The sequence below is a fragment of the Pagrus pagrus genome (assembly GCF_965226575.1).
Source record: "Pagrus pagrus genome assembly, chromosome: 9".
In the NCBI taxonomy this organism is placed as follows: Eukaryota; Metazoa; Chordata; class Actinopteri; order Spariformes; family Sparidae; genus Pagrus; species Pagrus pagrus.
Window position 1 is genome coordinate 31,422,727 of NC_140193.1, and position 12,622 is coordinate 31,435,348.

Sequence of the window (12,622 nt, forward strand, 5' to 3'; positions counted from 1 at the left end):
CGCTCACTTCACAGTTCACCTGAATTTGAACTCTTTTAGTGTGTTCAAAAACAATGCTGGACGGACCACATTTTTGTTTCCAATCACAGTGAAAGCTTTTTCTTTGGTAACAATTGACACCTGATACAACAGACACCTGCTGACAATAAACAACAAGAGGGAATGTTGCTCAATGTGTTGTCTGTAGTTTTCAAAGCAATGATATGTAGTCATTTTAATTTTGTGCGATTTGGTGCCCTTCACTCTCTCTGAGTACTATAGGCATCTGACAGACCTGCAGTTAGGCCCGTCTTCATTTTGCTCTTGGACTGTCTGATATACAGTAAGTTTAACAAAGAGAGTTGGAGAAAAGTGAAGACTAAACACATTTAAGACTAAAAAAATTTTCAGGACAAAGACCTGTTGTACTGATCAATGATTCCTGAAATGACCACCAAAGGGCAGGTTTTTTGTGCCAAAAAACGTCATATTTACATTATAATATGAATATGTACTATGTGTGTATATACTATAAAGACATATATTGTATAAATGTTGTAATCTACAAACAATGAAAAAAACTGTACATAAACATTTTTCACAAACATTTTTTCTGAAGTCTGACTCTGTGCTGTGTGTCTTTGTCAGGCTGCTGCTGCCCTCTGCTGACAACAAACACTTTACACACCTGCAGCTGAGTTCAATGTTACCTCATTATCTCCATTGTGCTCCCTCTATCACACATTATGGTTGAACATAGAAGGAGGACGGTACAATCTGTACTAATTTTAAAGAAAAAAAGAAAAGCAGGACATGTGCAGTAAGACTCTCTCTATACACAATGTGTATTCTGTTGTGTGTTTTGTCTCCCGCTGAGTCTTGGATAAAACCTAATACAGACACCTAGCAGAGAAAAAAGACAGTGCCAGTACACAGTGTGTGTTCTTGTGTTGCTTTTTAGTTAGTATGAATTGTGTTTCTAATCTTCACCTCCCACACACACACTGTCATGGCGACGTCTGCACCATCTTTCTCTGTCTTCAGTCTTTGTGCATGTTTGTTATATTGCCTCACCTGTCCACCAGTTACTTCCACATCATTATCTCATCAGCCAGGGTGACCTTCTATCAGCCTTCAGAGCTATCCACAAGATTTAAGTGTTAAAACAGCACAAGAAACAGAAACAGCTTGATACAGATGAGTACAGAAAATGTACACAGAACACGCAGAATAGAAATGAGCTGTAAATAGTTCGGTAACCAGCATTGTTATCATATGTGTGAGTTCTTTGTAACCAGTGGCAAAGACATAGGCTACTAAACATGTGATTTGTAAATGAAGCAGCAGCACCTTGTAATATTACAAAGTTACAAGGTAAATGTATTATCATTTTTTTAAATCGCAAGGGTTTAAAAAATAAAAACAATGTTTGAGTCTCACAGCCTGGGGAATTAAACTGCTCTATAGTCTGGTGGTATGACAGAGGATACGTCTGCATCTTTTCCATCAGGCAGCAGGGTTATTACATATTCTAATATAATAAGCATCAAAGTATAGAAATATAAAATTATTATTTGAACATGTAAAAGACAGTTTTATATAGAACCTTGGGGTTCTATATTGAAGCTTGAAGTTTTTTATAGAAACCACATTAACCCTTTTTTCTGTCAATGTAGTGAGTCTGTAAAATCCCAGACTTTCTATTTGTAAGAAAAGTTGATTTTTGACTCCCATTCCCAACTTGTCAATAACTGATGCTTTGGGATTGTAGGACGGGTTGGCTTCATCCCAATTGGAAATGAGACTCAAAAAACAACTTTTCTTACAAATAGCACCTCTAAAATGGTGACCTGACCATACACTGAAAAAAGGGAAATGGTGGGGTGTTCAGTTTACAAACATGCATTTAGTGAATACTACACAATCATTTATGTTTCTCTCTCAGACATGTTGTATTCTTGTGGAACTAGTTTAATCTTGAGGGATGTAAAGTCTACTAGTCTCCATCATGTTGAGATGACTCAAAGGAGTTATGTTTAGTTCCAAATGGAAAGCCCCCGCCTCCTGAAAACACACGCAATGACTGCCAAGGACCGTTACAGACGGCACCATTTTGTCTCTTGTGTCAGAGGATTTGTTGTGGACCTCCAGGACTTTCTACAGTGAAGGTAATTAAAACCTTTCAAATCAGTAAGAGTTAGAGATGGTCTGTTAATATGCATTATTGTTACTGAGCTGTCATCCAGTTTATCTGCCAACAAGCAACTTGAGCCAGTTCATGTTAATGCAGATGTTAGCTAGCTACTATTCATTCATCAAACTAACATTAGCCCTTAAATAGCTTTTAAAACCTTATCTGTAACATGTGTTCATGCAACAGTCCCAGTCTCTTCTTTTGATTTATAACTGCATTTTAAGGTGGTTAAATACATTTTAATTCTTTTAAATTAATTTGAATTGAAATTAAAAATATATATATATGAATTGTAATTTAACTATTACATCATGAAAATGTAATACTGTTGCAATAAAAGGGATTGAATTGCGTTGGAATAAAGTGATGAAATTGTGTGGGAGTAAAATGATCAAAGAGTTTAATTTACTTTATAGAAACACATTCCAATCACTTTCTATTAACACTAACTAACACACAGTTTGTGTTGCTTTCAGACAATTTTGTGAGATTCTGCCAAAGCAAATGATCTGCGTGCTCTGTTTGTTTGTTTTTTTAATGTTTTTTACATCAAGATTTTAAACAATGAGATTAATTGATATGTGATGTGTATATGATGTGGACCGATATAAATCATAAAATTTACGTCATGTCCTTGATTATATTGTAAGATAATTCAAGTCTGAAAATGCTAATTGACTACACTCCAATATCCGTTTCCTTTCATCAATAATTTTTTTTTTGCCATTTTGTCCATTAGCTCAGTTGGTAGAGTGGGTGTCCCATGTGCAGAAGCTTTGCCCTCGCTGCAGCAGCCCAGGGTTCAAGTCCAGCCTGGGCTGCATGTCACCCTGACATGTGTCTGCAGGCCCACATCTGAGATGTAGCCTCTGCACACCAATCAGTGAACTTGCTGGTTTTTGTAAAACAATAACTGAACACATGGCCACACTTTAAAATAACTTATATAAACATATTATCATTTGATCAACTCCTCTCTCCTCTGCCCTGGGTTATTGCAGCTGGACAGTATGCAGATTCTGACTGATTTGAAAATGGAGGGGAATATGTCCCTCTGGTCCCACTAACAATTGCACTTGCTTTAGACCAACAACAAGATATGCAACCAGCTGTTGTCTCAATGAGGCAACTGCTGTGACCCACAGATGAAGTCATTCATTGTGGATTTCAAAATAGACTCTGAACTTAACTCAGTTTCCCAGAATTCCCCAGTCTTCACACCTAGGTGCAAATTCACCTAGGTGTAAATGTAAATGTAAATTCAGCTATCTGGTCAGCACCTCTGACCAGATAGTCAAAACTCCAGCTCCTTCCTTTGTTTTCTCTCTTCTCCACCTCTCTCCCCATGGGGCTGCCTGCCCTCAAGTTCTCTTCTCTTGGATTCTTCTGGGCCTAACAGCTGCTGAGAGCTGCCAGCTGCATTTCCAGCAAGCCCAAAGAACTTCTCCTCACAGCAGCGACACGAGGTCCTGCTAGTATTCCAGCTTAGCGCCAGCAGCTGCAACGCAAAGCTTACCAGCTAACTACACAATCCAACCATCTCCTCTAACTTGGCATCACGTCACACACACACACACACACACACACACACACACACTCCTTCAGGCTGGAGCATATCACACCCACATGTGATATCAGTGAGCACATGATGCAAGCACCACTATTGATTCTTTGGTGATCCACCATCTTGGACCTGAGTCCAACCCTTCGATCAGCCATCGTGTAGTCCCTTTTGATCAGCCATTTTGTTTGTAGTCTTCCTTTGTCCATGCCATGCACGTGGTACATTGAACCCTAGCCACCATTTTGTTTTTGCTCTTCCACCCACACACACACACACACACACACACACAGTACATGTTAGTTAGATTGTGTTTTCATCTTTGTGTTAAATAAAAGACTTGAACCTTCATGCTGTCTATTTAATTTTGTACAAGAGTGAATGTTGCCAACCTCCACTCTGTCATAGACTCCAAAATCCTTCAACCATTACTAGCTGTTATGGTAATGTGGTTGTAGTTGTTTAGTTAATTATTAATCAGAGTTACAAACTGACAATTCAGTACCTTTTTATGAGACTGATGTGGGTGAATCGGCTATCTTTTCCCTTCTTCAAGGGTGGTCCAGGTGATCTAATGTAAATTTGATCTGATTATTTATCATAATTATTTATCAGATTATTTATCATAGTTAATAATTATCCCTGATATCCCGATCAGGGATCCCTGATCCCTGATCACAAAGACGTGTGAACAGCTGACGTGGAAATCTGTTTAAAATCCCCTGTGACAATGGAACCAACTTCACAGGAGGAAATCATGAACTCCAGAGGGTTTTCAGATCAGTGAAGGAACAACTGAGAACACACAAACAACAACTTAAATTTAAGTTTAATCTTTTGACTGCATCCACTTTTGTTGGGGTTTGAGAATAAGAGTGGAAATGGATTTAAAAATCCCCTCAGAGTCGTACTCTGAGAGCAGAGAACAGTCTTCACACTGTACTAATAGTACCTGTACACTGTACCCACAGCTCCAAAGGGCTTCGTGGCCAGCCCAGGTATTCACTAGATAAATAAGGAGAGCACCAGGCCAGGTCAAGGAAAGCTGCTGGTCACAGTGCACAGACTCAGGGTGGCTGACACAAGGTTTGGCCAGAGACATGTGCTCTTTGTTATGAGTGAATGCCAGAAAGTGAGTAATGGACAGTATTTCGGGGTCACCTCACATCTAAATCTAAAACACTTGTTGAACACTGACTTATTGGTGAATGTTTATTGTTCTTGTTTTCAGATCTACTGACACATTTTCAAGTCATGCACCTGGTAACGTGTTTGTGTAACGGTAATACACGAAGAGTGGAAACTAGTTAACTAATGAAGGGCTAAACTGTGCACTTGTTCCTGTGATTCTCTGATATGCACATCCATAATCTTCACCTAGTCTAACCAGGAAAAGGATTGGAGAAGGATACAGCATCCTTCATAACGCCTTAAAATGAGTCTTTTATATCTACAGAGAGAATGTTTCGACAGTTGCCCAGAGTGGACAAACCCAACACTGGCTCCAGAGAGGGCCTTTAGGGTTTTTCAAGTCTAAGCAGCCACTGTAGGGGAGGATGAGCCAACCTCTTCAAATGGTTCAATCTGCAACCACACCACTACATGCCACTCCATCCTACACACTGGTCCTTTAACCACTTGATTTACAATACATTCTGAAAGGTCTTGTGTGTGCCTTTAACTGCTGTGCCACATCAGTGTTGGTACATTATCAAAGCACACCCATCATAATGTCTGCAGAACATTAACACAGCACTGACAGTACATTACACTTTTCTTCTGATATGAGCTCTGAGAAATAATAGCAGGATTTTGTCAAGAAAAGAAGCCTTGTTTAATTTACGAGTGGATGTATTAGAATGAAATATTTTCTAATTAGACTTGGAATACAAAACAAGTACAGACTTGAAACTTACCATTACCATGAACTGACATGTCTCTGACAATAAGAGCTAACTTAGCTAGCTTGATAAAGACAGGCTTTATTGTTGGTCTATTGTATTTCATTACATTAGATTGTATAGTTGTCAACTGAATGTAATCACTTTACCTTCCCCCTTCTTCCCCAGTCTCTTCCACACTGCCCTAGTCCCTGTGAGGACAGGGATGTGCTAGCGTGGACTTGAGTAGCTTATTCCATAAATTAGATCAAATGAGGATTAGGATTAACCATAATTGTGGGCAGATTAACCCACTAGAGGGCCCTTGATTTAATGTCAACCCACCAGAAAAATTGCATTGGAAAGATGTAAATGATGTAAATCACATCTTACAGCACACCTTCTGTGGCTCAAGATCATCTGATGGGCCAGTCAATCATGGAGTCAGACAGATCATTTTACAAGAACCGAGACAAAAGCTATAATCCTAAAAAATCAATCAAGTCGATAGCATGCAGACTGTGTTGGCCCTCAACATGTCTGACTCTGGACCTGTGGCCCTTTTTATTATTTCTCAGTAAAGTAAAAACTCGAGCAATGTTGCAAATGTATTTACAGGCTTTACAGAGCCTTTTCAGTCTAGAAGCACAGCACCTAATTATGCTCATAACAGCTGACACGCTGAGCTGTACCTGTAGAAGCTTGAATGTATCAGTATCAGTAAATCCTCCCACTGGTCAAGTGAGAGCACAAGACCTGACTACATACAAGCCATACAGCATGGGCAGAGATCAGCTCTTGGCTGGATGTAATCAACCACAAGAGGGCAACAGAAACTAAAGAATACAACTGTGAAGCTAGTCCATACCCAGGAGGATAATACTGCACTGCATATAATACTATAAATTAACATGTCAAGTCCAAAGCCCTTGAGTTATTGTCAGCAGACTTGGGACTTTCAAAGTAAATCAGTGTGTTGTCTAGAATTGATTCCATTATCAGTTGTATCAGATGGTAGAGGCTTTGTTTATAGCTGTGTGGGCTGAAGGAGAGGTGAGCTGCATGTGAGACTCTGACTGTAACTCTCTGTGACAGACAGTTCTTTGATTCTGACTCTGAGGTATCAGACATGCTGATGGTCTTCTTATCACACTCTATCTTCCTCCTACTGGCCTGGTTATTGAAAGCTGGAGCTTGGAGGCAGAAAGGCGTTTCTTGACACAGACTAAACTGGGATCAAGTTTTTTTAATAGATTAACTGGGTAGAGAATGAAATCCTTTGCTGCCAAGTCTGACCGACCACAGATTTACAGCAGGTGTTCAAAGTTTGGTCCTTTGGTAGGCTACTGCTGATAACAGGAGACATTGCGCAAAGATCAGGAGCGAAGTTCGTGTCCTATTGGACAAACTAACTATTAAATGCAGCATGTAAAGGAGGTGAAAAGTAATGTCTCTGCGGCTCCATGAAGCCAATAATCCTCCTCCCAGGCTCTACTATCGGTGGGCGGAGCCTGGAGGAGTGGGCCTGCCCGGCGCTTTTAATACAGATGCGCTCCTCCATGCGCCCTGCGTTCAGCGGCGGAGCGGGGAGACACACAACTGACAGCACCATGACTGCACCCAGCAACACATACGATGTTATAGTGGTCGGCGCAGGAATATCAGGTAGGAGCAACAGCAGTTAACTTAACTTTGCTGTGCAGGCTTCGCAGACAAACTCTACCTACAGCGGCTGATCGAAGCATCGCGCCCCTCCTCTGCAGGCTGCTGCGCTTTGTGTAAGGTGACCCGACAACTGTTGCACACAAGCTGCTCGTGTGTTGTTGTCAGGTAGTGGTACAGCTGTCCGGAAACGATTCTCCAGTCATCTGATGATTGTAGAGACTTTTCTTTGGCAGAGTGCGGCTTTTCTCCTTCTCAGTGTGCCATCCATTTTCTCCGCGTTCACGTCTCTTCCGTGAGGCTTCCTCTCCCCTGTCAACCGCTGTATCATCACAGCAGCGCCTGTTAAGTAACAGCTAATCAGCCAGCATACTTTGTATTACATAAGAGGTGGCGGTGGGGTCCTTGTGTTTGTTAGTGTTCCGTGTGTCAGGCTGACGTGTGACTTGTTTGGTTTGAATTGTGCCCTTCATTAAAACTCACTTCTTGTTTTTATTGTGTCTGTGAGCCAATTAGACGCAAGGCACAGTGCTGCTGAGGATGAGCTGCACCAGCAGCTGTTTGCATGATCTAAGGGCTGCAAACACTGCTGCTCATGCAGCCTTTCGTGTAATGTTGCATTGTTGCACGTTAATTACAAGCTAATTATTTGGATGGCTGCTTGTTTGCCCAATAACAGCAGGTTGAGTTGATCAGAGGAAAGGGACTTGTGCTTTCTGATGGGGATACCGACAGCTCTGCTGCTATCTCTGGACGCAGACTGTGCTGTTAAGTAACAAGTTATTTCCTGTGAACAAGGGGGGCTGTAGAGCTCCTGGAATGGGAATATTTCCAAGCATGTGTTTTGGTGGCCAGTCTAGTTCAGCACAGACTGTCTGTGATCTTTGTTTATAATCCACCATATCACAGATTGCTGTTATTTCATGAGAGTCAGTCCAAAAGTTACCAAAAGAGCGTGCGCACGTTTTGTTCAGTTTTCCTCCTCAAAATCTTACACTGGGAAAAAAATGCATGATGAGTATGCCTTCAGCATGCAGTTATCCATTCAGACAACAATAATGGGTTTTAGCTTTGCAGGAAGACTGGGAAAATATGCACACAGGTGACGTTTCTCCTTTGTAACTGTGATTAATGTTGTGAAACCAAAGCAGCTATGAATGGAAAAACAAAAGAAAACAGGACATATGAAGTTAACAGTATAACAATAGGTTCCAACCAGGCTACGGACCCCAGTCTCATAGGTGAGAGTCCTGTACTTCACCCAGTTGGCCTTGACAAATTGCTCTGAAGCAGACACTGTTTCAGAAGGTGAAATGATGGACCTGGACCAACATTAATTATGATGCTGTAGGAACAACATCAACAGGGCAATATCAAATAAATCTGTCTCATGAGACTTGGAGGAAAAAAAGAAAATCTGAGCAGGATGTCCTGTTGATAAAAACAGTTATGTGGCTGTAACAGAATAATTAGATTAAAGCTTGGACAAACTACTTAAAATATGTATGTGCTGGATCACAGAGTTGCACCATGGTGTTACATGACTTGATTTTGACCCAGGAGCATTTCTGCAGCTACATGCCATTAAAAAAGCTCAAACTTCCATGAAGTGTGCAGATGAACAGTGTTTTTGGTGCAAAGTGCAGCAGGAGGATTTAAACGTCCGTCAAGTTGTTCTGTTGACTGACGTTGTTTTGCCTGACAGTGACTGAACCCGTCCTTTCTGTCCCCTCTGCCTAACCTCCTCCACTCTCTTCAGAGTGACAGGTCAATCGACCGCTTGCCTGCCTGCACGTCTGTCCGTATGTCAGACAGTGAAGAATTTAGGTCAGTGTCAGTTCTAATACCAGTCAAACTGGCACAACAAATTCTACAGAAAAAAGTCAATCTAATAACATGTGCAGACAGCCCCCCCGCCGGCTTTCTCCTGCCCTGCCTCTCTTCCCTTGTGTCACATTAGCCTCTTGTAATTACACCATTTATTTATACCCCTGCCCTTTCCTGGGTTACAATGAGGTCCACACATAACAATCACTGTCCAATCGAAGGAGAGATGAAACAAGGCGAGTGCTGCTTTCTCTCTTTGCTCCTATCTCTGTGTCTCTATCACGCTCTCTCCTGAGATGTGTGTTTCTCCATTTGCCTGCAAATGCAATTGTCATGGCATGTTCCTGCCTCCCAGCCACCGGCAGGTCCTCGGCTCTCGAGGGGCAGCCGGCACTTTCTGTGAAAACATTAAACATTTGTGACAGGCTGTTATCAAACCGGCAGCAGAGAGGATGCTGAGGAAGAGGGGGGAGGAGAGACAGAGGAGCGAAAAACACAAATAATGGGGAAGAGAAGGAGGGAACCACTTCTTCCTGTTTGGTCTCAGCAGCTGTGAACGTGAGAAATCAAATGAGGCAAAACTGGGAAACAAAAAAAGAAGACAGACGTGAGAATTCAGGAAGGAAGAAAGGGAAGTGAATGTTGCAAAGAGAGAAAATCAGGAACCTTGATGTTGTTGTGAAAATGAAAAGATGTAGGAAGCAGTGAAACACACAGACTGCAGTGAGTAAGTGTTTGATGGGACCCTCACTTGACTCGACATTGCCATGCAGTCAGATGCAGTTGTCCCCAAATAAACTGTGCAGTAGGTGATTTAGAGGACCTGGCTGCACTTCCTGGGCTGTGAGCCTAAAGACTGCTGGATTCCTCTTCGCCACAGACCTTTTCCCAGAGAAGTCAGCAGTTAAGTTAAATAACTATAAATTTACAACATGCTTAATAGAAATCATGGCTCAGCTGACCATGTATGCATTGACATATTACTGAAAGCAGGACCACATTTGTGAACCAAACGTGAAATCCAAAGACTGGGAAGGTGTTTGTGTGCACTTGATCTGTGCACACACAGTTTTCCTCTGCAAACTGTGTACTTGCCTAGAACAGGATTTGTATCATGTGAATCTCTTCTATTATTTGAACAGGTATTTTATATTTTGTTTTTTGTTACCGTAGTTTTTGTAAAAGGGAGATAAATCTGAGTAGAGATAACAGTTCTCCTGACAGACATTAGTGCCCGCACACTTGCACATGCACACTGTAATGAGTGTGAGAGCTGAGTCAACTGAACAGTTAACTTTCTCTCTTGTCACAGATGACACTGTCGCCTCTTGAATCCTTCACACGTTACATTTCTGTGTTTTCCCTTTTTCAAAGTCACAAAAGCTGTGCTTCTGGGGCCCATCACCAATTACTAGAAGCAGTATCAGCCGATACTGATCACTGATCGTCAATTGAAAGGTTGTTCCTTTACTTTATTGTCAACTTTACTTGTTAGTTATTAGTTACATAATAAAATACCATTAAAATATTGATGAAATAATTCAATTTATTCTGACCGATTAAAAGAAAGAGGTTTTAAACAAAATGAGAGGTCTGTAAACTCTAAACTGTAAAAATTATTTTTTCTTTAAAAGAAAAATTAATAGTACACAGAATTTAGTAACAAAATAGAAAAATAGTGCGTCTCAGTGTTTGTATTGAAGCCACTGCTCCACCACCTGGTCCCTGCATGTCTCTGGTTACTTTCATGTATGACAGCAGTTTGGTAAAGTGCAGTACGCTGATGTAAAGTGTCTGTAACTCCAAACTCAGTACTTTTACTTCCAAAATGTAATCAGAAGTAAAGCACTTCAGTACAGTAACTTACTGTACACTTGTTCTGTTGCATTAGACTGCAGTTCATTGTGTAACACCTCATGTTCCTATTAACTGAAACTCTCTAAGCGCTGTGTTTGTAAGCTATTAACTCAGTTGGGTGTAACCAAACACACCACAGGACCAACAGCTAACAAGCCAGTTTCACAACGGATTTACAGTGCACTCTTTAATAAGCAACAATATTAAAAATATTTGTGGCTGAGATGGAGAGGTACATTTCAGAATCTTCATCTTCTTATAGGTCTGGTGCTGAGTAGCCAGTCAGTGATTGTAGAAGACGCTCTCCGTTGTAGTGATGATGATCAAACTCTTGATTATTAACGGGCACTATTTGCTCAATCCCACGCTACCTTTCAAAGACACTGACATGCACCTGTTTAGTCTGCACATTAATAATACACAGTTGGTCTTCAAGTGAAGTTGAATCTAACGATCGATTCAGGCAGCACAAACCCTTAGCCTCTCTGACAGCTTGTCTAATTGCCATCAACATAGATGCAATCCTAGAACACCACTTTCTTTGTCCAGCTGTGCAAACAAGAGAACCAGTTGGCTGAGCTGCCAGATATAATCATTAGATGGACAGCTCCATGTGTTTCCATATGTCATTTTCTGCACGCCTGCGCCTCTGTGTTTGTCTTGTGTGTGACAAGTAAAGCAATGACAACTGTGCAGCCGTAATCTCAGCTGTATCAGTCTTTAAATGACATTGATTATGAAAAAGGCACAGGTAGAAGATGAATGTTTGCACAAGACAAGGTCCTCATCTTTATCTGTGATATTTTAAGCGAGGGATTTGAGACAGGTGTTCTGTGGGAAATGTTACCATTTTCCTTTTCTCTTCAGTGTTTGTCAGTTATTTCTCAGCTGATGCCAGAGGACATTGCCTTTTCTGTGAGCTTATTCAATGTTTGCATGGAGGTAAATTGTGACATTTCCATGATTCAGTACAGTCACATTGCAGATCACATCAAGGTGGGTGCTGTCCTGAGATTTATACATCCAAAGGAATAGTTCAACATTTTTGGAAATAGCTTGTTGGCTTTCTTGAAGAGAGTTTGATGAGGATCAATACCTCTGTCACATTGTGCAGTATGAAACTACAGTACCGCCTGCCTGAAGACTAGAATGTAAAGTGACAATTAGCTGATTTATGGGGGTCTCTTTTCTTCCTAGAGTCCAGCCAAGAAATAGTACTACACAATCCCACAAGATGGGGAATTGTGATTATTTTCCATACGTGTACATGTGAGGTCAAATACACAAATTATTGAAATACAACATGCGCTTAGAATACTGGATGAGACAGTCTGAGTTAGCCAAAGAGTGGACTGCTATGTCCTGACCTAAAAAAAAACCTAGAGAGCTAAACCTAATCATCTGGCAGGAGTCAGACTGTAGCACTGTATGTGGTGTATGAAGCAGTTTTCATCTGTATAAAACATTCATTGTAAAACTCAAAGGCAAATCATCACACATTGTTCTTGCCTACACAGATAACAACAGTTGCTTGTGTCAATCCTGTCTGGTCTCTCTCACACCTCTCTGTCTGAATTTCAAGCTCATGTAATTGTTGCTCCTCAGTTTGTTGCCCATAAACAGCCAATCAGTGTCTCCGTGCTGAGAACACAAGACGGGAAA

At 41.0% G+C, this 12,622-nt stretch overlaps 1 protein-coding gene across 1 annotated transcript in view; it reads left to right on the top strand.

Annotated features, from left to right (window-relative positions):
* The first annotated feature begins 7,190 nt into the window (after positions 1 to 7,190).
* mao (monoamine oxidase) overlaps positions 7,191 to 12,622 on the top strand; it is a 42,387-nt gene continuing 36,955 nt past the window's right edge. Inside the window, exon 1 of the mRNA XM_084362385.1 lies at positions 7,191 to 7,279. Within this exon, the coding sequence (XP_084218511.1) occupies positions 7,225 to 7,279 (55 nt within the window). The 5' untranslated portion in view covers positions 7,191 to 7,224. The remainder of the gene's footprint in view (positions 7,280 to 12,622) is intronic.